Here is a 26,480-nt window from a genome sequence, read left to right as displayed (position 1 = left end):
CTGTGCCACATTCGAATAAATTTGTACAGATAAATAAATCCTAATATTATCAAATAATATTATTACACTGTCGTTTTAAATCTAATTTATTTTCTTCCTTTAAGTTATAATCATTTTTGAAAACAATATCAACCAAAAAAAAAAAAGATAAGGTTGATCCAATTTAAATCCTAAACATTTTGATTACTTTATTATCATATCATTCTCGTTTTTCTTTCTTTTCTTCAAACTTACTTACTTCAGCAAACTTACCTGTTTAACTTTTATTCTGATTTTCTTAATTTTTTTCTCTTTCACACTTTCAACAAACTCGAAAAGCCAGAAAAAAAAGTATTCAACTAACTACAGACATAAAATAGACTTTTAAAAATAAGAAGATTGATTCTATCTTAAAATAAATTATTTTAACAATTTAAAAATAATAAAAAAGAGATATTTTAGTATATAAAATTAATTCAATTTTTATTCCAAAATTTTTTTATTTCCAAATATTATTTCTTTTTGGATCAACTATTCAGGAAAAATAATAATACTATAACTACTAATCATTTCTATTTCTGTTAAACTGATTAATATCAGCTTTCAAAGTTTTCAAATAATAATATTAATAATATTATTATTATTACCATCATCATAAACTAAAATAATGGAAGATATATATTACTACGTACCATCTAGTCAACGTTCTCAACAGGTACCCCCAAAATTACAACCACTAACACACAGTAATAATCAATTACAACAACCACAATCACAACCGAATCAAATGTTGACATATTACTCTCCAATGTCAAATGTTATGATTCTTCCTCAACAACAAGATTTTACATCACAATTCAGAAACTCTCAATCACATCCTCAATTATATCATTATCCTCAATTAGTATATAATAATCAAATGATCAATCCAAGATATACTAATTCAAATGTTTCTGTATATAATCCAATGATAGCTCAATCACAAATGATTAAAGATATACAACAACCATTAAATAATAGTCCTGACAGGATTCATCATACTACTGGCGGTACATACAATGATGAAAATATTAGTCCCACAACAGTATTACAAAATAATATACCAATTGTGACATTACCACCATTATCATCATTAGTCTCACAAATTAAACCAACTTCTCAATCTTGTCCAGATATTTCCACATTGATGTCTGAATCTAAGTCATCAATTACTACTATGAATGCTAATAATATAAAAGATTTTACACCAACTATAGCGTCAAATTCGTCATCATCACCATCATCATCTGGAATTACAAACAATAGTCAAATTAATCAAAGAAATTGCATTCCTTACATATTAACGTCAACCGTTCAACCAAATTTACAGAATGTCAATAATAATAATAATAATAATAATAATAATAATTCAGAAATTAATTTATCATTAAACTTAAAAAACCAAAATTATCCGTCATTAAACCCAAATCTATTAATAAAACGATCTTCTCCACCAAATTTTACAACTTTTTCACCAAAACAGGAAGAAGCTATCAAATTGAAACAGCTTTCCCCAACAATAATGCCAACAAAAATGTCAAATGACAATTTACAAAATTTAATATTTAAAAATGAAATTAATGTCATGGAACTTACTGGCAACAAACAAATCAAGCGTAAATCACCTTCACAACAAAGGAAACAATGTCCAATTTGTGGTAAAATATGTTCGAGGCCATCAACTCTAAAAACTCATTTCCTAATCCATACAGGTGATAATCCTTTTAAATGTTCCTGGATAGGTTGTAAAAAAAGTTTTAATGTCAAGAGTAATATGTTGAGACATTTAAAGTCGCATCAACATAAACTAGAAAAACTTGCCAAGAAACAAGCCGATCTACTAAATAAACAAAAGTCCAAAAGCTTAGAGAGTACGAAAGGTAAAAAAGTCACAAAGAAAGTTTAAATATAGGATTGAAAAACCCTAAACGATGAATGAATTTTCGTAATTGAATGGAGATGAAGTCTTCTATTTTTTTTTTTGGCCAGACCAGACCATTCAAGAAATTAATAATAATAATAATAATAATAATAATAATAATAATATCCTTATGAGAATAATTGACGCTTTTTCAACAAACTTATTCATATATATTGCTTTCATGCAAAAATACGTAATACTAGATATAGAAATTCTAATTTTTTTTATTAAACGATGACATAAATAGATAGAAAAAATCTTAATTTTTTTCTTAAGTCTCTATAATGGAAAAGGTTACCACCGCCTACCGAAAGGTATAAAAAATATAATAATACTAATTAATTATACAGGAAGCCTAGCCTAGATTGAAACCGTCATGATATCAACTGGGCTGAGAAATAGTTATGTTAAGAATACATACCTAATGTTGAATAACCAAAAAAAAAAAGGAATGCAATTTCTTATATGAATAATTTACACAGTAAATAAAATAAAATGTGATACCATTCTATCCTATCTTCTAATATCTTACAGAACCAAAGGCAAAAACTTCTTTCAGTTAAAAATAGAACAATCAAATAATCATCAATATCTATACATATTTTTTTTAAAAATAGAGATGACTAACATATGCGTCAGAAGATATAAATGAAAGGTAAAAGAAAAATAATAATGAATGATGTAGTCTCTTCTGGCTTTACATTTAATTTGTTCAATTTAAATATGAGGAAGTTAGGAAAATGAAAATAAAGTCGAAAAAAAATATATATATATTTTTCGTCTAATAATATATTATCCCGATATGCTTAAGAATATGTTTCGATTAAGGTATCACGTAGATTACCAGAAATAGATTCCGGTTGAGCATCTTGTAAACGGAAGATACTTTCAATAACACTCAATTCTGGAGCAGTAGTATCTAAACCAGTGACAGCTAAGTAGTCATTAACAACCATACCAGCGCCAACGACTGAAGAACCACGGTTGACGGTACCGGCAACTAATGGAACTTGCAACAGAGAAGAAAGTTCTTCTTGATCTTGAATGGTAGTTTGAGGATGCACTAGACCACCTTGATTACTCAAGGAACAGTATGAACCGACTAGAATATTACCAGAGATGGTTTGACGGAAAACTTCAACACCTAAAACATCACTTATCAGTTCTTCGGTTTCCCTGTCAATATCAGGGTGAACCAAAGCAACATAATCGTTACAACAGATAACGTTACCTAGAGCAGAAAGTCTTTCTTCAACTCTTTGGATCTTAACAGAATCTGGCAAACTGTTTCTTAGATGTTGCAATTCTTGGTCAGTGGTTTGTGTTGGAACCAATAACCCTCTACGGTTACCAGCGGTCATTCTACCAATGATACGTGTACCAGCAATAGTAGTATGAGCAATTGGAATAGAGTCACCTAGTTCAGCTTCGAAAGCAGAGTAAAAGTTTTCGGAACCACCAACAGCGACCAAACAGTATGTGTTAGTCAACTTGGAGAATACACCAATTTCGTTAGAGTTTTCAAATTGAGTTCTGGTAGCCATTTTTTCGTTATTAATCCTTAAAGTTTCGGTTTCTATCAAAATACTAATTAATATGATCACTTGAAGTTTATCTTTCGATATATGTGTTTCAAAGGCTTTTCTTCTTTAGGATGTATTTAAAAAATGTAAGCGCAATAAATAAACACAGTAGAATAAAATACAGTGATTCTTGATTTCTGATAGTCTGAGTTACAATGTAAATACGAAATAAGCGTTCTTATATATAAAGTTTCTTTATGTTCTTTTGTTAAGATCATCGAAGCTGGGGGGGGTAGGAGTTCTGTAAACTCTTCGGATTTTTGCTATTCTAAGCTCATCGCCACTTGAAAGCCAAAGAAAAAAAAAATTTCAGTTTGAAAATTTTTCTTACACGATGGCTATCGCGAACCACGACATTGAAAATTTAGTCGTTGAGGGTAATACTTCATGATATCTTGCTGTATATCCATATAAAATACTATGAACATCTATATACTGTTATTCTAAGGATGTTTTGGATTGATGCCACCTCTATTCAACGAACCATTATAAGATTTTTGACTTGTTCTTCAAGATTACGTCACTTTGCCTCACGCTAATGAGTAACACTCTTGAGACTTAGCATGTGAACAATCTTCTTGTCCGAGCCTGTTGACTTATCAGCAATCTCACATACCATACCTATCGGGCCCTTATCACAGTCAGCACATATGAGATATTTTACACATTTGGTGATTGTCCATATCTTATCTTCATGAGAAAATACAAAGTCGTCTGCAGTTATCAAGGACCCTTCTGTTACATCAGTGATGTTAGTTGCTGGAATATCCCTTGACACACCAATGTTATCAAAGTCCCAGACATCACCCACTATTAGAAAATCACTGTTTTTGTTATTATCTTGTTCAACTTCTTTACGATGTCTCATTAGGCGAAATGTGTCAAGAGCAGTATTTGGTAAACTGATGATATTTGCGTCATTGATAGTAATTATTTTACAACCACAAGCCTCAAATGCACATACAGCTTTAGACATATTTTATTCGCGTTCAATTAAAGCAAACCTTTCGATATTATTTACCTTCTAATTTTATTCAAACATATATATCTAAACCTATATTTAAGTGTTGAGATCTTCTAACTTTTTATCGTTAGAATTGTGTCCCTGCGGCTTTTACGCTTGATAGAAAATTTAAGTTCCTTTGAAATTTTGATATTTCACTATGAGCTAAACATCACTCAATAATATATAAATTCCTTTTGGATGATTGTAGAATTATTTCGAAATTGTTATGCATGTTAATCTTCTTACATAGAAATGTATAAATGTATATAAATAATAGGAACCATCGAGCTTTATTTATTATTATCTTAGTCCTGTTCTGAAACTTCAGTTTCTTTGTGAGCCTCTTTATACATTCTTCTCTTAGATCCTTCGATCATTTCTTGTTTACGTGCTCTCTTCAAACGGTCTACTCTAGGAACTGTACTGATTTGCTTTCTTTCATCTTTACCTTTACCCCTCTTCAATTGTTGTTTCTCCTTCTTTGTCAACTTTGATATTTTGTCCATCCACTCAGATACTTCACAACCACTTTGCTTCATAACGTTAATTATAGGTTTAATAGCAATAGAGTCTAGTTTGGTATAAAGAGTAATAGCCTTACCAGAACGACCACCTCTACCAGTTCTACCAATTCTATGAACATATGCTTGTGCAGTTCGAGGAACATCATAATTGATGACTAAATTAACACCTTTGAAATCAATACCACGGGCTAACACATCTGTACAGATCAAACACCACAATTCACCAGACTTGAATCTTTCAATAATCTTTTCTCTCTGTGTAGGCGTTCTTTCAGCATGAATAACATCAACATTCATTTTATCATACATCAATTCATGATATAAAGCTTTGGCTCTTGTAATCGATTCTAAGAAGATTATTATAGGAGGCTTGAATTCTCCTTCCTGTACGAGTTGTCTGATTGCAATCAATTTACCTTCTTCATTACCACAATAGACCAGTTTTTGTTCAATATTGGAGTTGGCAGCTTCTTTATGACCAATGATGATTCTAATCGGATCCAACATGATGCTATTGGCAATCTCTTCGACACTCGAAGGAATTGTGGCAGAAAACATAGATTTACGTAGATTCTTAGTGTTACAAAGGCCTAAAATTGCATCGGATTGTTCTACAAAAGTCTTGTCAAATAATTTATCAGCCTCATCAAAGATTATATTCTTTAAGTTAGATAAATCTAGAGATTCTGATTTCATTACATCAATTAATCTTAATGGTGTGGAAATGATAAGATCATATTTCTTGTCGCTGATGATTTTATTCTTTAACTTCATACTTAAGGATTTAGAAAGTAATGCAATTTGTAATGGTCTCTTTTTATCCAAATATATTCTACTAGCTAGCTTGATAGATTCAATAAATATCTGATTGGCTAGTTCCTTAGTAGGTGATATTATCAACCCCTTTAATCCGATTGTTTCTTTATCATTAATGATCTGTTGTAATAGAGGGATTAGGAAAGCCAACGTCTTACCAGAACCAGTTGGTGCACATGCTAAGATGTCTCTATTCTTCAAAGTCATAGGAATACCCTCACATTGAATTGGCGTAGGTTCCGTAAATTGGTTTTCAATCAAATTATTTAGTAATCTCTTATCAAACGAGAATCTTGTAATTAAATCTTCGAACGATCCAATTGGTAATGGAATGTCTTCACCTGTTATATTACCCTTGTATGATTTACGTAAAGTTACAGCCTCTTTCTTGGTGGTAATTTTTGGTCCAATATCATTATCTTCAGTAACATCATCATCCTCATTTTTATCTTTGTTTTTTTCATCATCGGAATTATCATTGACATTATCGGAGTCTTTTTTCTTTAAATCGTTGACTTTATGGATAATTTTTTTATTACGAAAAAAGTCCAGTTCTTTAGTCATCCGATGCTCCTGTCTTTCACTAGATTCAATCTTAGTTTCATCCACTTTACTGTAATCTACGGAGTTACCTTTGCTGACACCAGCAACATTTTTGTTGATAGCTGCACCTCTAGTTAGTACTCTAAAAATGTCCATATTTTTGTCCCTATTTGCTTGTTATAGTATTGCTGTACTAATATTCTTCAACTTATGGATATTACGGCTTCATAAAACACCTGTAAGAATCAATGATTGTTCAACTCCAATAGCTCATCTCAAAAAGTACTATTCATTTTCTCTTACATTAGCAGATAAAATTTTTTTTCACCCTGCCGAGTGAAAAATGGCATCTCATCTCATCGCAAAAAAACTTTCATCAAGATTACCCTGAAAATTAAAAAATATATAAAATCGCTGGAACCCATCAGATCGGCCACACTACGAGAAGGAAATAAACAGCATTACTGAATATTGAAATAATCTGATGTTTTGAGTTGAATATATAATGTTTTATGAATGTATATAAGTGTGAATTATAATTGTTAATGTCTTGATCTTTTTAATGGACAAAGAAGAAATTCGTTCTCCTTATATTACCTAGCGCTCCCGATACTCTTCAGGTAATCATTGAACCTAGAATAAACTGATTTGTCAAACCTGGCAAAATTGTTATCCAAATCAATAAAAGTCTTAGCTACTTCACAGCTCTTATAATAGTAGTTTAGATAGTTCGAACTGTAAGGGTCTATAGTAGGTCCATATAACTCCATGCTAGAATTATAAGCAAATTTCTTGGAATTATTCTTAGCTTGTTGAGAGAATATAGCCAAGGAAGCTACAGAAGAGCCAATATCAGTAGATCCTCCAGGTGAGGTTTTAGAGTCACTTCCAAAATTAGGCACCGGGAATGAGTTTTTAAATAGTTCATATGCTGCTAGTGTAAACCCAAATTGAGGTGAACTTCTTAATACTCTAGCACCTCCTCCCTTGAAGAAACTTCTAAAACTTTCTTCTTTCAAGATAGTTTTAAATGCATGGAATATACCGTTATAGCTAGTTTCACCTTGCTTTGGTTCAATCTGAAGTCTTGTCTTTGCAACATCAAATGGAGTCGTTAAGAATGCAGCTGGCATACCTGCAAGACCACCAGCTAATAATAATTCCCAAGTCTTTAATCTATTTCTCTTAGTCTTGTCATTTGGATCGAATTGGAAAAGATCTTTTTTCAAATGAGCATAAGTAGGGAAATATATAGCAGAAAATGGAACATCTCTCATTAGGCATGCTGCCACACCTTTGTATAAACCAGATAGACCTAGCCTTCTAATGATTTGAATTGCCGTAGTATCTGCACTACCCACATATTCCGATTTCACTTGCAATCTAATCTTTACAATTTCAATAGGATTTGTGAAAATGACTTGACACATCCCAGCAGATGCACCTGATAATACTTCTCCGCTTACACTCAATTGATTCTGATTACCGACAAGTCTTTTCCTCATGAAATCATTAACAGTCAATTTAATTGCCTTTTCTGGTGCTACACCTATCAATTGGAATCCAAGACCCGAATATAGGCCTCTAATACCTTCTGCTTTAACAACCTTTAACAAACAGTCAATAGAGTTCTTATATTTTGCATTAGAACGTTGTGCTTGCATTCTTGTTTTGATAAAATCAATAGGATACACGACCGTAGCACCAATACAACCCGCAATTGAGCCCAAACAAAAATTATAGATAGAATCAAATATTGGATAAAAATAATAATTCACATATAGAGAACTATTTTTAACATTTTGCAATTCTAGAATATGAATAATATCATTCAAATAATTTGGATTAATAATTTTTGTAAAATCTTCAATGGTCAAACTATCATCATCTATATCAAAGTCAGATATAACATTACTAGAGCCAAATATTTGTTTAAACAATGATTTTCTATGGCCTGGAATATCCATATATTCTGATATATCCTGACAAAATTCATTAGATTGATCAATATAATTATCATTAAATAATTCCAATTCAGTCTTTGGTTTTTCATTTGTTCCATACATGTATTCCGTTCTAATAAAATCATTTATTTGTGAATCTTCATGGAAATGTTCCATCTTTTGGTCATTATTTTCATCGTGTGAGGTAAGTTTCCTTCTATGCAATTTTTTTGAATTTGAAATTATCTTAAATAATAAATCGATTTGTGTTGGAGAGAATCGTGTTAAATTATTAACTTTATTGTATTGAGTATTTAATAAATCCATCAATGTTTCCTTATCAATTGTATATTCTCTTAAATCGCTGGCGCTCAACCCATTTCCACTTGCATGTTTCAATAATACTTCATTCAATAAATCGAAATTCTCGAACAAATAAGTTACATCTCTAAAGACACCATAAGGAATTGTTTGATCATCTCGTTTCAACGAACCTTGTGGAGTAATATCAACTAAGGAATCGAATATATCATAAGAGACTTTATGAGAATAGAGTCCTTTCAAAAGTTGTATTAATTGATTCCTTGTTATTGTTAGACAATTCTGTCTTGAATCCAATTGAGATAGTTGATCAAAGCCTTGTTTCAATCGATCATTCTTTAAATCGGTTTGTAACATTGTCATTAAAGAGTTCAAACTAATAAATGCATTTTGATTATTATTCATTTGCGAAATCCCACCATATGGGAATGTTTCATAAAGTTTCCAAAGAGGTAGATTATCCCAATCAAATAACAAACCACTACCCTTAAGAGAAATTGTATTATTTTTCATAGAATCCTGTAATAAACCGATTGTCTTTTTAAATTGTGATACATTTAATAATAAATCATTAAAATCTAAGAAACGATCACTATAATTAATAGTTTTCATACGATGAGTATCTATTTGAGTACCACTATTTTCTATTATACCATGTTTTAATTGTTCAATATCGAATTTTCTAAAAAATTCATATAATAAAATTAAATTATAATCGTTACATTCTAAAATATTATTAAAATAGAACCAATCATTAATGGTCAAATACCCTTTATTATGTTCATCAATAGCGAAAAAGATACAACCAAATGTATTTGTAGGTACATGATTTAAATTGAAGGAATGGTCTGTCAAAGTAGAATATAATCTCTGTGAATTCGAGATCAATTCAATAAACTCGTCATATGAAAGTACGAGTTCTCCATTTCCATCTTTAGATTCAGCAGCGTACTTTTTAAATATATCTAATTGTTGCAGTTTTTTCCTGCTATTTGAGTTAATCTGTTCCATGATGTTACAATCGGATCATACGTAACAAAAAACAATAACTGTGTGAATGAATGTATGCTATATAAACATATATATATAAATGTGTGTCGAAATATCAACGGGAGTGTATAACTAAAACAAAAAAATGTAAATTAATGTAGCAAAATAATAAAATATAGTGAGTCTTATTCGTTCATAACAAACGTTCAAATAAACTACCTCTTTCTATATCCATATATATATATATATATATGTAGTTATTCCTCAGCTTTATAACACTCTACCCTCTCCCTTTTCCCCCATACCTTAAATAAAACTTATTACCATAGCTATTCTAATAATACTTTATATAATATTTTCAATATTTTTCAGTATTTTCTTTAACTAATCATCTTTCTGACCCTTTGCTTCCCCTCTCGCTTCCCCCCCCCTTTCTTCACGCCCACCTGCCGTACAAAGAAAGAATCACACAGCGACAATTTCTCGACGACGACTGCGCGGGCAAAAAAATAATTATTTTTCAATTTTCTTAACTATGGCGGTGTTTGCAGCCGTAAATCCGGGGTAGCGGTGACAAACTGAATAGAATAGTACAATATATATATATTTCATAAAACTGAACTAATGTCGATACAACAAACCTAAATGATATATACAGATTTACATGTATGCACGGCTGAACTTCAATCTACGTGCAGAGAACGAATAGTTCATAGTCACGACCATCAGACGTCGTACATGTTGTAACAAGTATGTGAGGCTTTACCTAAAGATCTCTCCAGACAATTCTCTAGAAGACGGTTGAATTCTTTACCTAAGTCCCAGTAACTCGTAGAAAATATCGCAATGATATGCATTAGGAAACCACACATATTTTGTTTTCTTGGAATAGTGGGTATTAAGTTTGCCTTTTGGAAAATTTCGTTGTGGAAGGAGATTACATCTTGATCATTACGAATGTGTAAGTGTTTGTACATGCGGATTAAATAATCATCAAAGGACTCCACAGGAACATATTTTTGTTTCAAATTTTGATTGTACTCGTTACGTAATGCAACTTTTGGATCACTATCACTGGAATAACTTGATGAAATACTTTGACGTTGGTTTAATCCATTATCCCAAATACTAACTTCAGGCCCATATAATACAAAATTTAAACTCCAAATTAATAAAGTCACTAATGCTAATGTGTTTGGACGAGTCATATAGATATCAGTGTTCAAATCATAACTATGATCCACAGTAATATTTGTTGGATCATCTTTATCTACACGAATAAACATTTGGAATAAAAATTGATATGCATAGATTAATGTGACACCACCATTATATTTATCCTGGGCAAAATTTAAAATCTTTTGATAAACTAAATCAAATTCAGTTTCTCCTACTTTAACATTCATACGCCATGGAACACCTGCAAAAATATAATAATCATGATGAAAGATTCTTAATATCACTTGAGACATATGATATACAGGTAATTTACAATCTAATTCATTACGATTCCAATCACATACTTGTAAGATTGGCTCATTAGCAAATTCATCATCTTCATCAATAGTATTATCTGGTGTTAAACAATTAATAGTTTCATTACAACTTTGTTGGATTTCACAAAACCAATAATTAATTGCAAACGCCATCACTTCTCTCCATGTCATTGTCTTCGCAATTTCTTCACCAATACCCTTTATAAATGCACCAACACCAATCAATGGATCAAAAGCTTCTTCTTGACATTGAAACATCATAGATAGGATACCTGCCAACAGAATTTTTTTCCCAAATATACTTTGATTACCATTATCAAATAATAAACTTATTTCATTTTCATTTTCATTACCGTTAGAACTGCCATTAGCACCACGCATAGATGTATCAACTACTTCCTTATTATCCAATTTTTTCAGAACATCTCTTATTAAACACTTCAAAGCAGATAAAAATGTAATATTCTTGTATTTCGATGTACCATCTCCAAAGAATCCAAATTCGGACAATTTTTCAAAACTTAAATCATAACTTGACCATAATTCATCGGGACATGGTAAGTCCAAGTGTATTTGTTTAAAACTAATAAATAAATTCATATAACCAAAGATAACAGCATGGGTCACATCCATATAAAATGCGAAAAATGCTACTCTTTTCAAACTTTCATATTCAACCCACCTTGTTACCACATTTTTAATCTTTTCTTCACTTAAGAAATCATCTAGTTGTGTGCCTTTATCAGCATGATTATGTCTTTTTTTATCTCTTAATGGATGACCACCCAATGAAGGAGTTCTTCTTAATAATTGCATAGTAGTACCATGATGTAAATAGGATCTCTCATGTAAATATCTATTTGTACATGTCTTTTCATAATTCTCTAACAGTAATAATGCCTGAATAATATAAGTATGAGAGGGTGGTTGGAAATCTGGGTGAGAAAAGATCATCCATCTCAATGGACCACAGATAGGATCAGAAATTGTTTCTCTATATTGAGGACCTAAATAACTAGCACCTGTCATAATCAGAGACAAGATCAAAATATCTGGTTCATTATTAACCTGAAACGATGGCTTGTGTAATAAACCATATTTTGGTTGAAAATTATCCCAAAATGATTTCAAAGTGATCTGTAAGACTCTTTGCGGAATAGATTTTATATCAGGAATATGTTGAAATAAGGCCATACATTTAGCCTCCGATAGTGCGTATTTAGTTTTAGGATCTGATGAAAATAAAGATGGAATCGCATTCAACGATGATTTTAGTTGTTCTTTATATGAATCCATTACATCATCGATCTTCGCATCAATATCTAAAGGACGGCTTGGCTGTGTGTCTGCACTATTACTACTTGATGAAGAGGCCTGTCTCCTCATATCATCAATATTTGATTTCTGTTTTCCCAAATTATCAATTACATCTTCACCACGAGTATCAAAATATCTTAATTTTGCCTGTGGAATAACTTTTGTATTATCCTTTGAAGCATCTATTGATGAGCTTTGACGTCTAACATCTTCTTCACTAATTTTAGAGTGTAACCCGGGTTCTGAAGAATGACGTTGTAAATCAGTAAGTGATTGAGCTATCTTGAAATTATTGGGGACATTATGTATTCTACCATGCGGTATCTCAGTAGTAGATAGTTTCCTATCTGGTATTGTTACATTTGTAGGCGATACGTTAGTGCTTATACTTTCTTCTACACTACGATCAGTAACAATATTTTCATTATCGTTATTATTAGTATCAGTGGTTGTAGGCTCATCATTAGTAGAAGTGAATGGGAATATAGAGGAGTTAATCTCACGCATAAAATGCTGTAAGGGATCAGGATTCAAATAATCCACAGAAAATAGATCTTGAGGTGTTCCTATCGGATTAGTCATTGGATGCCCGAATGGTGTTGTCCCTTGACTTCCTATCTGCTGAGACATTTGTTGTGGTGTCTGTTGCACTTGTTGTGATGGATAATGTTGTTGTGACTGCTGTTGCTGCTGCTGTTGTATTTGCTGTTGCATTTGTATTTGTTGCATCTGGTACTGTTGCGCCTCATGGGATACCTGTTGAGGAATAGGTTGCTGCATAGGTTGATGCTGCTGCATATGTTGCTGCTGCATCGGTAACTGTTGTGGGGCAATACCTACATTAACATTCGGTATATTACTATTATTATTGTTAGTACTATTTACATTGACGCCTTGAACATTATTACCATTACTGTTACTATTAATATTTCCATTTATCAAATTCATATTCATTTTAGGCTTTGTATCTGGAGCCCATAACCAATCAAAAAAATTCGAACTACTACCATTATTATTGTTACTATAGAAAGTCGTACCACCGATATTACTGGGGTTATTGTTATTGTTATTGTTATTATTATTATTACTCATGTCATTAGATCCGTTATTAATGTTTGTCATCGTTACAGAACTTCTTGAATTAAACTTCTGTGATAAAAGACCACGCATAGAATTCCCAGTGTTAGCTGAATCTTGTGTAACTGCTGGAACAGAAGCAGATCTATCTATCTTCATAGTAGCTTTCTTAGTTCTTCTCTTTTTTGGTGCAGGAACTGCAGTTGCATCTGGTACAGTCACAGATACAACATTTTTTTTATTTTTCCTCTTCATGACTTTCTTTGGAGTATTAGAACTGACATTATTACCAGCAGTATCAGTGGCACTCTTTGATTTATCTTTATTTTTCTCTTTACTATGTAATCTATTCTTTTCCTTGGTATGTCTTTTTTCATGTCTTACCAATAGATCTTTTCTAACGAATGTCTTCCCACAAGCAACTCCAGTTTCAGGAAATGTATATTGACACGTAAAGATCTCTTTAGGCCAATGGTTCAACTTATGCCTACCCAAATGTTCTTGTCTAGAGAAACTCTTATTACAATCTGGATGAGGACACTCATACCTCTCATGTTGTAGATGTTCACTGCCGTCGTTAGAGCCGTTACTGTTATTAGAACCGGTATTGATTCCGGTTGTGTACATTATAACAGCGTCACCTGACACTGCTTCTGCACTTGTTGATGCACTCGTCGTAGCCATCACCTCTTGCTCTGGTGTCGCAGATACCATCTCTTTCTCACTGAAGCTCTTCTTCTTTTGATCTACTTTCTTGTCGTAAGTTATGAAATATTTATATATATATGACTCTGTTTTATTTATCTGCACTACTATTATTACTAACTTTTCCTCTCTCAGTTTCTTTATTTTGACCAAGAAAAAGGGACCTTTAAATTTCAGCGAGGCAGGAAAAAAAAGAATTTCAGCTGTTACTGAATGAATCGCATACAAGACATTCCAAGTTGCAAATCATCACTTGTTTGGGGTCTCAAGAGGGTTATGGTAGTGGGATGCGGGCCGGAATGAGAACTGAATTAGTAGTAGCAGTAGTAGAAACCTCTTTCTCATTTACTGTCTGTCTGTCTGTCTGTCTCTTTGCTTGCTGTGGATGAGGATAGCAACGGCCAATCAGGGACAAATATGGCAAGAGAGCAACAGAAAAACAAAAAACTTAAAGAAGTGGGAACAGTGACACAGACACAGACATACTTAGTAAGAGACAATAAGACAACGAGATAGATACCGTCAATGTACTGAACCGGTGACTATCATCTGGGAACTATCATGCAAGTTTTTATGTATTTTTGTTCACTCCGGGGGATTATCGACCGCGAAAGCTTCTACCCCATTGTTATATCCGGTTATCTACATTATATATGCATATATACGTATACGCATGTTGCATTGTATTGTATCTGGACTTTGTATTGTTACATAACGAGTACAGAACATGTATTGAATTAGTTGCTACTGATATGGTCGGTTAGCCTCGTGCTGATTACGATATGCACATATTCTTGGTTGGGATGCAGATGACATTGAATTACATTGGATCAACCTTACATACCGAGTGCTAACCCTTCGTATTGACTTGATGTATTGATATAGTACGTGTCTCCATCTTGATCTGGTGTAGACATATCAAATAAGGTGTCTTTGTGTACTGCAAACCACAACAACAGTGATTCGGTTTGACGCACTATCGATTGACAACTTTGGGTGGCCATTGTAGTATCGCTCATTAATTCAGGTAGTACACTTAACAATCTTAACAAGTGTATCGAACCATATACGTTACAAATATCAATTTTAGAAGTAGTGATAATATTAGTAGTATTAGTAGTAGTAATACTACTACTGTCATTCTTCCCACTGGTACCTTCGTCTTGTTTTTTATGTAGTTGTAAATTTTCTTCCAATCGAGCATATTGTAATTTTTCTAGTCTGTAAAGTAATAATTTGGATAAACATTCATTGAAATATAGTTTCAAACCAAGAATATATTCTTCTAATATGGATTGTTCCACTAATGAGGTCATTCCTCCAGATATGACTTCTTGTTGATAACTTTGTAATATTCCATTGATTGTTTGATTATTTGTTTTCGTCGAGGGACGTGGTAATTTGCATAATTTCTTGTTTTTCGTAACGAACTCCCAATCGTCTACTAAGACAGACTTCAGTTTCAATGGAATATGCATAGTAATCTTTGGCAAATTTTGATTTAACATATTATAATATTGTTGTGAATATATTCCATTGTTCCCACTCAACGATCCGTTCCCACTGGCATTGGTGTTGCTACCGTTGCCATTACCAGCATTTGAAGATGAATGTTCATTGGTACCATTGGTACCATTTTTCCTACTATGATCTGTCAATTTGACAGCACTAGCACTTCGACTACGACTTTGGCCTGTCCCTGTATTTCCAGTATTATTTTTACCTGTAGAAGAATCCTGACCACTACCACGTTTCTTACTTACACCACCCGTAGGCGTACTTTGTCTCTGTTTTTGTCTTTTCAATTCTTGTTGTTGTCTCTTAGCATCCTTTGCCTCCTGTACTAATTGCTTCCTTAATGCAATATTAGTGTCATTATATTCCCTAATACGTGTGCTTCCGATCCATTCATCCCAAGTGGCTTTCCACCCTTGATAGTGAATGAAATAACATTGTTCAGAGACCAACTCCTGCGGGATACTCTCGATATCCTGTTTGATTCTCTCTTGATCCTGTTCTTCTTCGACAAAACTAATTTTCTTACTATTGGGATCCCAAATACGTAAAATCTTAGCTTCATAAAGCAATGGTCCATGAAACGCCAGACATTTCCCGTTTAGTTCCAGCATTATTCAAATCTAACTAATCTATATGTTGATATCCTATCTCCAAAACGTTCCCTAAATACAACGACAAGTAACCAAAGTGTTGCACAGTTTCAAATAATAAATAAATGTTTATATATATCACTAGCAACGTGAAATGTATTATCTTGACAATCAAAATTCGCGTTTCTTTCTCTCTCTCTGAAAAATTCGTTGTTTTTTCCTCTTCTTTGTTTTGGCTGTTTGATTAAAATTCCTTACTTTGAGAAAGACCTTTTTTTTCCCTGATAATAAATAATAAATAATATATAATAATAATAATAATCCATTACAATTTTATTTTATTTGGAAAAAAGCATGATAAAAAGGCTGATACAACAGTGAATTTGAATCTGAACTTCGTATAAACACATAACCACTACATACTGCCTGCCATCATCCACAAAGAATGCCTCCACGCCATCAACATATAGTGGGGATACACTACGCTCTGGGTCCCAAGATTGGTGAAGGTTCCTTCGGTGTCATATTCGAAGGGGAGAATCTATTAAACAAGGACGCCAGAGAACCTGTTGCGATTAAATTTGAACCAAGAAACTCGGATACTCCTCAATTGAGAGACGAGTTCAGGGCATACAGGATACTGAACGACTGTCGTGGGATACCGCATGCGTATTACTATGGACAAGAAGGGATGCATAATGTTTTGGTCATCGACCTTTTGGGTCCCTCCTTAGAGGACCTCTTTGAATGGTGTGGCCGTAAATTCAGCGTGAAGACTACTTGTCTATTGGCTAGACAAATGATTCAACGAGTGAGAACCATCCATGAACATGATTTGATATATAGAGACATCAAACCTGATAATTTCCTAGTGTCTGAATTCCAATTGAACCATTCTTCCTCTACCTCAACGTCGTCGTCGTCTTCATCTTCGTCGTCTTCACGTGCCCAGCGTTACGTCACACAGAGTGCTGAGGGAGATCCAAACTTAATATATATGGTGGATTTTGGGATGGCGAAACAATACCGAGACCCTAGAACTAAGCAACATATTCCATATCGAGAAAGAAAATCATTAAGTGGAACCGCTAGATATATGTCAATAAATACACATTTTGGTAGGGAGCAATCGCGAAGAGATGATTTAGAGTCCCTAGGTCATGTATTTTTTTATTTCTTAAGAGGTTCATTACCATGGCAGGGTTTAAAAGCACCAAACAATAAATTAAAATATGAAAAGATTGGGTTAACAAAACAGAAATTGGATCCTAACGATCTATTGATGAATGGTGCTATACCTGAACAATTTGCTACATATTTAAAACATGTAAGATCATTAAAGTTCGAAGAAGAACCAGATTATGATTATTTAATAGGACTTATTGACGATGTATTAACACAATGGCATTTGGAAGATGATAACCATTATGATTGGATGGATCTAAACCATGGTGAAGGTTGGAACATTACGGTGAATAAAAGAGCTAACTTACACGGATATGGTAATGCTACGCCGCGAAACAATAATAACAATCACAACAATAATAATAACAACAACAACAACAATAATAATACTCATCAAGAGACATCACAGCATAATGACACTACTAAATTGAATAGGATATCACAGACAAGCCGTTCAAAGAACAATCATAATTCAAATAGAAGAGCCGAAACACCAACAACAAGTAGACCTATACGCCATACAAACTATGATTCGATGGGGACACATTATCACAATGGGAATCAATCAAATAGATTGGAGAATCATCGTGACAATTATTATCATGAACAGCAACAGCGAGAATGCAGTCCCGATGATAGCATGTCAATAGATAATCGTGATGGAAACATACTGACACGGTTGATTACTGGATTGTGTTGTTGTTGTTGTCGTTAGACAAATATATAAATAACTAAAATAAAATTGAAAATCCAGATATATTTATTTAGGAAAGAAAGAAAAAATGAAAAAGAGTGCATATAATACACCTTTTTTTTTAATTTTTTTTTGGTAGTTTGTGTTATTAGATAATATTAGTACTTGTATAATCAACTATTTAATTAAAATATTGTTGTTGTCTCTACCATTGTTTGACAACTTAAATTCTTTAAAGCCAATTTATTCATTGAAGAATCGTTACCATTCTTTATCGGAGACAAAGGTTCAGGTCTTAAAGTTGCGATATCAGCATGATCATCCTCACTATATGAATCAAACAATGAAGTTGCGTCAGAGTCAACACCTGTAACATTTTCATTAAATGTGATGGGGGAGTCCATGATGGTTATGCTATCCATGGAAGTGCCAGTAGAATAAGTTGGTGATACAGGAGTTTTCGATGAAGTAGGAGACGTAGACATCTCTATGTCGACAATTCTATGCATACTTAATTCATTCAACCCATGAGCAATCACTGCATCCTTCCATAAAGTCATACCTGAAAGATTTCCATTTTTAACCAAAGTGTCACCACATTGCAAGACATTTGAGGCGTTGTGATTACGAGTCACTGAATGTAAACCATTCTTTAAATAGCAATGCTGTGTTGTTGAGTTGAAATTGAAGTTGAAACCAGGACGTGTAGCTAAGTCCCACCTAGTCAATGCACCCATATCGTCCAAAACCGATAAAGTTTTATTGTTTGAGTTATATTTCAAAGAACGTACCGAGCTATTTGAGTCCAAATGACATTCCCATAAAGGTATTGACGTTGTGGAAGGTTGTTGTAACATTCGAATATCGAACAATTGAACAGTCCCGGCATTTGCTTTCCCCAAGGAGATCGTATGGTCGTCTATCCATTCAATAGCAGTAATATTATTGTTGTTGTTACCAACAGAATAAATTGCTGGTTTGTTGGCGTCTCTGACGTCTAAAAAGGAAATTCCATTTACTTGGCCTAATGCTACCAAGGGAGTGTCTTTATGTAGAGCGAATTTATTAATCGAGGGGAAATGATTTAAATACGTTGGTGATTTATTCATTGAAATGTCATAGATGAATAAAGATTCGTTAATCAACGAGACAAATCCGTTATTTGAATTCAAATCACTTTCCAATTGTCTTATTGGCATGGCACCATTTATAACAGTAAGATCATTATCAAAAGTCATAAATTTTGAATGATTAAATCTTGAGACAATTTGAGAACCATCAGTTGCTGAAGTAGTAATTAAATGCACGTAACCATTCTGATGTGCGGTTAACAATAAATCGTTATCATGGTGACGCCTTGAATGAAACTCTACAAAAGACAAAGTTGTCACTGGGTTATTTTTTGGTAAAGTTACATTGTGTAATTTATTCAATGAGATTTTTGAAGAACTGTTGTTGTTGTCGTGTAATTGAAACAAAGATAATTTAGTTTCATTACTTTGGTTTGTGTTCGCAATACATAATCTATTATTACTTTGCGATATTGCGATATCGTTCCATGTATCATTTTCCTCAGTCAATTGTCTTGTTGTCCAATAGTCCGACTTCAATTTTTGTGTCGTATAATGATCATTATAATCTTCTGACACTTTACGTAAATTCTGTTTAAAATGTTGGTCGTTCGCATTATAATGGTTCAACCAACTCTTCTTATTATATGACAAGCTGTTGCTGTTAATATTGTTATACATTGCTGGCTGGCGGAATACACCTATTGGTTCGTAATATTTCATCCTGTGTGTATGTACTATATATGTATATGTATATGTATATGTACTATATCTGTATATATAAACTACATTGCAATAAGAATATTATATACAGAGCTGATCACCACCACCACCCCACCATTCATATATATATATATATATATGAATATGAATATAAATATATAGGAACCTATCATAAAATAGTAAGAATATCACCAGCAAGTAGTCATCACAGGATATATATAGTTACACTCTCCATAAATACATGTAAACATAAACAAACACCAACTAACGAGTTGTGAAGATCGTGATGATGATCTTCACCCAGTGCTTAGTTAACCGTCACTCCTTAATGTAGCATAGTACTAATATTAACAAAACCGCAGCAAATAAATAAACAATTAACTGGCGCGCGCACACACGGCCGTACACACCGCAAAATACATCAGCTGCGGAATGAAAACAAACCGAAAAACCGAAAGAAAATTCATTCAACTTTCACTGCACTGCTGGATGAACTGATGCATTACCTTACTGAATGAATAGATTACTGAATAATGGTTTATCCCCTGGCGATAGCATATCTGCTACTATTACAACATAATACAGCACAGCATACAACACAGCACACAACACCGTCCGTATTCAATGTAATATGGTATAGCCTGTGCTAATACTATAATTATAATGACTTGGCTTAATTTGTAGACAGTGTGGGTGTTACCCTCCCCTATTCACACCCACACACCACGTGCACTCTCCTTCTCTTGCTCGATTTCGCTCATTCTCTTGTCATCATGAGGGAAGTTTGCAGTTGTGGCAAAGGGAAGGTAAGAAAATAATAGCAATAGTAGTAATAGTAATAGTAATAGTAATAGTAATATCGTTCGTTAGTGCTTACGGGTTGTAGTGAGGAAACATAAAAAGTAATTTATATCCCATTAGTAAGTGATCCATATTTGCAGCCTATATACATATATTTGTAAATATAAATATAAATACAAACACAGAACGTTATATACATTTCATTACATATTCTCATTCACAACATACAAGGACTATACAGCATACTGATCAATCATTAAAGCTATGTCTATCTCGGTGAAATTGGTAGCGGCAGAATCCCTATACAAGAGGGATGTATTCAGATCACCGGATCCATTTGCTGTATTAACAGTGGATGGATATCAAACAAAATCTACTTCGGCAGCCAAGAAGACTTTGAACCCATATTGGAATGAAACCTTTAAATTCAACGATATCTCGGAAAGCTCCGTATTGACTATTCAAGTATTCGACCAAAAGAAATTTAAAAAGAAGGATCAAGGCTTTTTAGGTGTAGTTAATATTAAGATTAATGATGTCCTAGGTGATGTTAATGATTCTCACACTGGGAAAGAAGAAACAATCACTAGAGACTTAAAGAGATCAAATGATAATTTGGCTGTCAGTGGTAGATTGATCGTTGTAATGTCAAGAATTAATGATACCACTCCTACTGCTACTGCTACTGGTACCACTGGCACCACTACTAACCGTACTCATGCTGCAACAAGTAGTACTTCGAATTCACGTACTACTGGGAATGGAACTCATAGATCATCTAGAGCAAGTTCTTCTACCAATAATACAAGTAATAACCATTCTACTTCGGGTACGACTACAGCTACCGCTACTACTGCTGCTCAATCTGTAGAAAATACTTTACAAAGTGGTACAGCAGCAACTACCACAACAGCTCAAACTTCTACTACTTCTAATGGTAACAACAATGGTTCAAATAGACAATATTCTTCATTCGAAGATCAATATGGCCGTTTGCCTGCTGGTTGGGAAAGAAGAACAGATAATTTTGGTAGAACATATTATGTCGATCATAATACTCGTACTACTACATGGAAACGTCCTACTGTAGGACAAACGGATGAAGAAAGAAACGCAAACACAGAATTGGAAAGAAGACAACATCGTGGGAGAACTTTACCAGGTTCAAGTTCTTCAACTAATGGTTCTGAAAATAACGTAAGCGTTCAAGTTAATAATAGTAGTACTACACCAGCAGTAAATGGTGCTGTTGCTGCTGCTTTTGCGGTGTCGGGCTCTACAACTTCAGGACTTGGCGAATTACCTTCAGGTTGGGAACAAAGATTTACTCCAGAAGGACGTGCTTATTTTGTTGATCATAATACAAGAACAACAACCTGGGTAGATCCAAGAAGACAACAATACATCCGTACGTATGGTCCAACTAATACTACTATTCAACAACAACCTGTATCTCAACTAGGTCCTTTACCATCAGGTTGGGAAATGAGATTAACAAATACAGCAAGAGTTTATTTTGTTGATCATAATACAAAGACTACGACATGGGATGATCCAAGATTACCTTCATCATTAGATCAAAACGTACCGCAATATAAGAGAGACTTTAGACGTAAAGTGATCTATTTCAGATCACAACCTGCTTTAAGAATCTTACCAGGTCAATGTCACATTAAAGTTCGTAGAAAGAATATCTTTGAAGATGCTTATCAAGAAATAATGAGACAAACTCCAGAAGATTTAAAGAAAAGATTAATGATTAAGTTCGATGGTGAAGAAGGTTTGGATTATGGTGGTGTCTCACGTGAATTCTTCTTCTTATTATCTCATGAAATGTTTAATCCATTCTATTGTTTATTTGAATATTCCGCTCATGATAATTATACTATTCAAATCAATCCAAATTCTGGTATAAACCCTGAACATTTGAATTATTTCAAATTTATCGGAAGAGTCGTCGGATTAGGTGTATTCCATAGAAGATTTTTGGATGCATTCTTTGTCGGTGCGTTATATAAGATGATGTTAAGAAAGAAAGTCATGGTACAGGATATGGAAGGTGTCGATGCCGAAGTGTATAATTCTTTGAATTGGATGCTTGAAAATAGTATTGATGGTGTTCTTGACCTCACGTTTAGTGCCGATGATGAAAGATTCGGTGAAGTGGTTACTGTGGATTTGAAACCAAATGGACGTAACATTGAAGTTACAGATGAAAACAAAAAAGAATACGTTGAATTGTTCAGTCAATGGAAGATCGTAGATAGAGTACAGGAACAATTGAAGGCATTTATGGATGGTTTCAATGAATTAATACCCGAAGACCTTGTTACAGTCTTTGATGAAAGAGAATTGGAACTGTTGATCGGTGGTATTGCAGAGATCGATATCGAAGATTGGAAAAAACATACAGATTACAGAGGTTATCAAGAATCTGATGATGCTATCCAATGGTTCTGGAAGACCGTTAGTGAATGGGACAATGAACAAAGAGCAAGATTATTACAATTTACAACAGGTACATCAAGAATACCAGTCAATGGGTTCAAAGATTTACAAGGGTCTGATGGTCCAAGAAGATTTACAATTGAGAAAGCTGGTGAAATACAACAATTACCAAAATCACATACCTGTTTCAATAGAGTGGATTTACCACCATATACTGATGTTGACTCCTTGAAACAAAAATTAACGTTGGCCGTTGAAGAAACCATAGGTTTTGGTCAAGAATGATGCAATGATATTTTTTCCCCTTTTCTTCTTATTACTTCTTTTATTCCCTTTCACAAACTCCTACTTACTATATATATATACATATGCTCTTTAAATCATCGTTTGGGATGAATGATATAAAGAGCAGCAATTTTTGTCAATCCCCCCTTTTTTTCTATTACAATATAAATTAGTCAAACAACAACGTAAGTTATCTGTTAGAATCAACGATTGCTGATTAAAAATATGGCAAGCAATAATATTATACATAACCGATATATAGATTTATTTAACTTTTTGGTTTTATAATTTCATACCCAAACCAACCAAAAAAAAGAAAAAAAGATTACAATGAATAACTTATAAGATAATAAAGGTTAATGTTTCTATTTAAATTTTATTGTACAAAAGAGGAATTATTATATATATTTAATAAAGGATGCAAAAAGATGAGAACCGATTCAAAAAAATATGTGATTTGATTATTTTTCTAATTAATATTTTACCTGTAGCTTATACAAGTAGAACTGCATTGACACAACCGTCTCTATCTGGTTCGTTAGTAATTTGAGCATATTTACCCCAGACAACTTTACCACCAGAGGTAACCATACCTAACTCCGACACGTTCACTTCAATAATGGTACCTTTCGTCAGTACACCTAATTGTGTATACATTGGAGATTGTGGATTCTTTTTGACACTCAAGATTGGTAAAAACACAGTGACACCTAATTCTGGATGTGTGACGTTGGCCTTCTTTTGTCTTAATGCACTGGGTCTGATGATACGTTCCGTTTTAACCGGTCTTCTAGTGAAACCTTCACCAACAAATGTATGTTTGGTGATCATTCTCTTCCAAGCTTTTGTCTTCGATTTACCAGTTTTCACAACTCTAAACATTTCTTCTTCACTGATACCCCTCACTTTTGGTAAAGGTACTGAGAACTTATCAGCTTTCTCCAATCTCTTCTGTTTAATGGAAGAAGAAATGGCCTTTGCTGTGTTAGTTTGTTCTCTATCCAACAAATATGTAGGTAAAGCGTCTCCATTTTCATCCATTGGCTTGGATTTACCTTTCACCTTAGATTGTTCATGAGCACGGATCTTCTTCTTCATTGCAACCTTCTCAGCATAACGCTTCTTAGCAAATTGCTTACCCTTCCAACCAGTCAGTTTTTGAGCCTTAGTGGAGATCTTGTGAGCTTCCCTGGCCTCTCTCTTACGCTTACGCTCCTCGTAATCTAGACGACGACCATGTTGCTTAATGTGTTGTTCAATATATTCGTTTTGAGGCATTGTACAAAGTTAGTAAAGTGGTTGTGACTATCCTTCTTTTATATAAAAACAAACTGTGTAAAAGAAACGTTTATGACGGTGATGATCATTAGCCATTTATTTAAACCTTTTAAGTTCATCACTTATTACTCTAAAAGCTCATCGCTCCTACAATGAAAATTTTTCTTTTTGGGTTCTCATTGAGACAAAGCTCGTGCTGTGTGATGAGCCGTGAAAATTTTTTTGAATTTTGCGATGAGCTATATAACTATCAATGACAGTAATGAAGGTATAAGAGAGATACATATTATAAGTCGGAGATCAACCAGGATTATTAGGTGTACTAGAGTTAGTAAAATACTCTGAAGATTAAACAAACAATCCAAAAAAATATACAAGGATGTCTGAACTAAACAAATTGTTAAAAGAAATGCATGCGTCTCTAGATGCAACTTCAGAAGCCATCAACAAATTGGAAACAATTTATGAACATCCATCTCAACACAATGATATTGCCTCTCATTTAAAAGTGGATGAGAATGTTAAAGTCTCGTTACTCTCCTTGAAGAATGGATCAATGTTGTCATATCTTTCTTCTTTACTTTCCATTATTGATGATAAGATGGATCCGAAGGTTAAAGACCCTACAACTTCTAAGGGCCGTGAGACAAGTATTGAGAACCGTGTTGTATTAGAACGTGGTGTAAAACCATTAGAAAAGAAGTTAGGCTACCAATTAGATAAACTTGTGAGATCATATACAAGAGCAGAGAAAGAATATAAAGATGTCGAAAAACGTATTACAGAGAAGGGTAACCGTGCGTCAATGCACTCTAGCAGAGGTGTTAACGATGAGGAAGAGGATGCATCAAGTAGTGATGAAGATGATGAGCTGTCTTATAGACCAAACATGATAAATGCAAAGACAAAAACAACCACTAAATCAAGATATACGAGAGAGAGCGAATCTCAATCTAACGACAATAATGAAGAAACAAAGGAAGAAAACCGAGAAAATGATGGTATCTATAGACCGCCAAAGATAAACGCCATGTTACCTCCACAAACTACGATACATTTCGAGGATAAATTTAGTGTCAAGGATCATAAGGACCGTAGTAGTCACTCTAAGATGCAAGCTATGGAAGAATATATCAAAGATCAAGCAGAACAACCAGATTGGGGTACTTCCATCGGTGCTGATATCTTAGATCATGGTAGAGGTGGTATTAAATCATCTAGAGATACAGAGAAGGAACGTAGGGTGACTACCTTTGAAGAAGAAAATTTCACAAGAGTGAATCATATGGGTATGAATAAGACAGAGAGGAAGAAGCAAAAACTAAGACAAAGAAATGCCAAAGCTAATGTTATTGGTGGTGAAGACTTTGGTATTTTCAACTCAAAGAGAAAGATGGAAGAAAGCACCTCTAGGCGGTCAAATAAAAAACCTAGAAGTGCATGGGACAGAGCTAAGAATAGAATGTAGTAGCATTATTATGTATACAAATTTGATAATTAACAAAGTTCGTATTTATTGATAAACAAAAGAGTTCTAATAAAAAAATAACCTTTGTTAAAATAATTTATTTAGTTCTGTGTGTGCCTTGCAATTGCACAATATTTTAAATCGAAATTATATCTGTTCG

At 33.5% G+C, this 26,480-nt stretch overlaps 12 protein-coding genes across 12 annotated transcripts; 4 read left to right on the top strand and 8 right to left on the bottom strand.

The window, feature by feature from the left end:
* Nucleotides 1–646: 646 nt before the first annotated feature.
* Nucleotides 647–1,924, top strand: KABA2_04S04554 (C2H2-type zinc finger protein; the record flags this gene model as incomplete). The annotated part of the gene is made up of 1 exon (XM_041550273.1): nt 647–1,924. One exon carries the CDS (start codon nt 647–649, stop codon nt 1,922–1,924), a length of 1,278 nt encoding a protein of 425 aa, XP_041406207.1.
* An 821-nt stretch (nt 1,925–2,745) lies between these two features.
* TIF6 (translation initiation factor 6) lies at nt 2,746–3,483 on the bottom strand (the record flags this gene model as incomplete). Its single annotated transcript, XM_041550272.1, has 1 exon — nt 2,746–3,483. The coding sequence occupies one exon, from the start codon at nt 3,481–3,483 to the stop codon at nt 2,746–2,748; it is 738 nt and encodes a 245-aa protein (XP_041406206.1).
* Nucleotides 3,484–4,057: 574 nt separating this feature from the next.
* On the bottom strand, nt 4,058–4,498 carry DSS4 (guanine nucleotide exchange factor DSS4; the record flags this gene model as incomplete). Its single annotated transcript, XM_041550271.1, has 1 exon — nt 4,058–4,498. One exon carries the CDS (start codon nt 4,496–4,498, stop codon nt 4,058–4,060), a length of 441 nt encoding a protein of 146 aa, XP_041406205.1.
* A 335-nt stretch (nt 4,499–4,833) lies between these two features.
* ROK1 (RNA-dependent ATPase ROK1) lies at nt 4,834–6,567 on the bottom strand (the record flags this gene model as incomplete). Its single annotated transcript, XM_041550270.1, has 1 exon — nt 4,834–6,567. The coding sequence occupies one exon, from the start codon at nt 6,565–6,567 to the stop codon at nt 4,834–4,836; it is 1,734 nt and encodes a 577-aa protein (XP_041406204.1).
* Nucleotides 6,568–7,004: 437 nt separating this feature from the next.
* On the bottom strand, nt 7,005–9,686 carry AGC1 (citrin; the record flags this gene model as incomplete). Its single annotated transcript, XM_041550269.1, has 1 exon — nt 7,005–9,686. One exon carries the CDS (start codon nt 9,684–9,686, stop codon nt 7,005–7,007), a length of 2,682 nt encoding a protein of 893 aa, XP_041406203.1.
* Nucleotides 9,687–10,390: 704 nt separating this feature from the next.
* On the bottom strand, nt 10,391–14,269 carry SDD4 (Sdd4p; the record flags this gene model as incomplete). The annotated part of the gene is made up of 1 exon (XM_041550268.1): nt 10,391–14,269. The coding sequence occupies one exon, from the start codon at nt 14,267–14,269 to the stop codon at nt 10,391–10,393; it is 3,879 nt and encodes a 1,292-aa protein (XP_041406202.1).
* An 827-nt stretch (nt 14,270–15,096) lies between these two features.
* On the bottom strand, nt 15,097–16,389 carry EAF3 (Eaf3p; the record flags this gene model as incomplete). Its single annotated transcript, XM_041550267.1, has 1 exon — nt 15,097–16,389. One exon carries the CDS (start codon nt 16,387–16,389, stop codon nt 15,097–15,099), a length of 1,293 nt encoding a protein of 430 aa, XP_041406201.1.
* A 424-nt stretch (nt 16,390–16,813) lies between these two features.
* On the top strand, nt 16,814–18,268 carry YCK3 (casein kinase YCK3; the record flags this gene model as incomplete). Its single annotated transcript, XM_041550266.1, has 1 exon — nt 16,814–18,268. One exon carries the CDS (start codon nt 16,814–16,816, stop codon nt 18,266–18,268), a length of 1,455 nt encoding a protein of 484 aa, XP_041406200.1.
* A 164-nt stretch (nt 18,269–18,432) lies between these two features.
* DSE1 (Dse1p) lies at nt 18,433–20,040 on the bottom strand (the record flags this gene model as incomplete). Its single annotated transcript, XM_041550265.1, has 1 exon — nt 18,433–20,040. The coding sequence occupies one exon, from the start codon at nt 20,038–20,040 to the stop codon at nt 18,433–18,435; it is 1,608 nt and encodes a 535-aa protein (XP_041406199.1).
* A 1,065-nt stretch (nt 20,041–21,105) lies between these two features.
* On the top strand, nt 21,106–23,574 carry RSP5 (NEDD4 family E3 ubiquitin-protein ligase; the record flags this gene model as incomplete). The annotated part of the gene is made up of 1 exon (XM_041550264.1): nt 21,106–23,574. The coding sequence occupies one exon, from the start codon at nt 21,106–21,108 to the stop codon at nt 23,572–23,574; it is 2,469 nt and encodes an 822-aa protein (XP_041406198.1).
* Nucleotides 23,575–24,066: 492 nt separating this feature from the next.
* On the bottom strand, nt 24,067–24,852 carry NSA2 (rRNA-processing protein NSA2; the record flags this gene model as incomplete). The annotated part of the gene is made up of 1 exon (XM_041550263.1): nt 24,067–24,852. One exon carries the CDS (start codon nt 24,850–24,852, stop codon nt 24,067–24,069), a length of 786 nt encoding a protein of 261 aa, XP_041406197.1.
* A 379-nt stretch (nt 24,853–25,231) lies between these two features.
* Nucleotides 25,232–26,320, top strand: LCP5 (Lcp5p; the record flags this gene model as incomplete). Its single annotated transcript, XM_041550262.1, has 1 exon — nt 25,232–26,320. The coding sequence occupies one exon, from the start codon at nt 25,232–25,234 to the stop codon at nt 26,318–26,320; it is 1,089 nt and encodes a 362-aa protein (XP_041406196.1).
* Nucleotides 26,321–26,480: the final 160 nt, after the last annotated feature.

The sequence above is a fragment of the Maudiozyma barnettii genome (assembly GCF_903064755.1).
Source record: "Maudiozyma barnettii strain CLIB 1767 genome assembly, contig: KABA2_04, whole genome shotgun sequence".
Taxonomy (NCBI): Eukaryota; Fungi; Ascomycota; class Saccharomycetes; order Saccharomycetales; family Saccharomycetaceae; genus Maudiozyma; species Maudiozyma barnettii.
The sequence above is the reverse complement of the archived record's forward strand: the minus strand, read 5'-3'. Positions and strand labels throughout refer to the sequence as shown.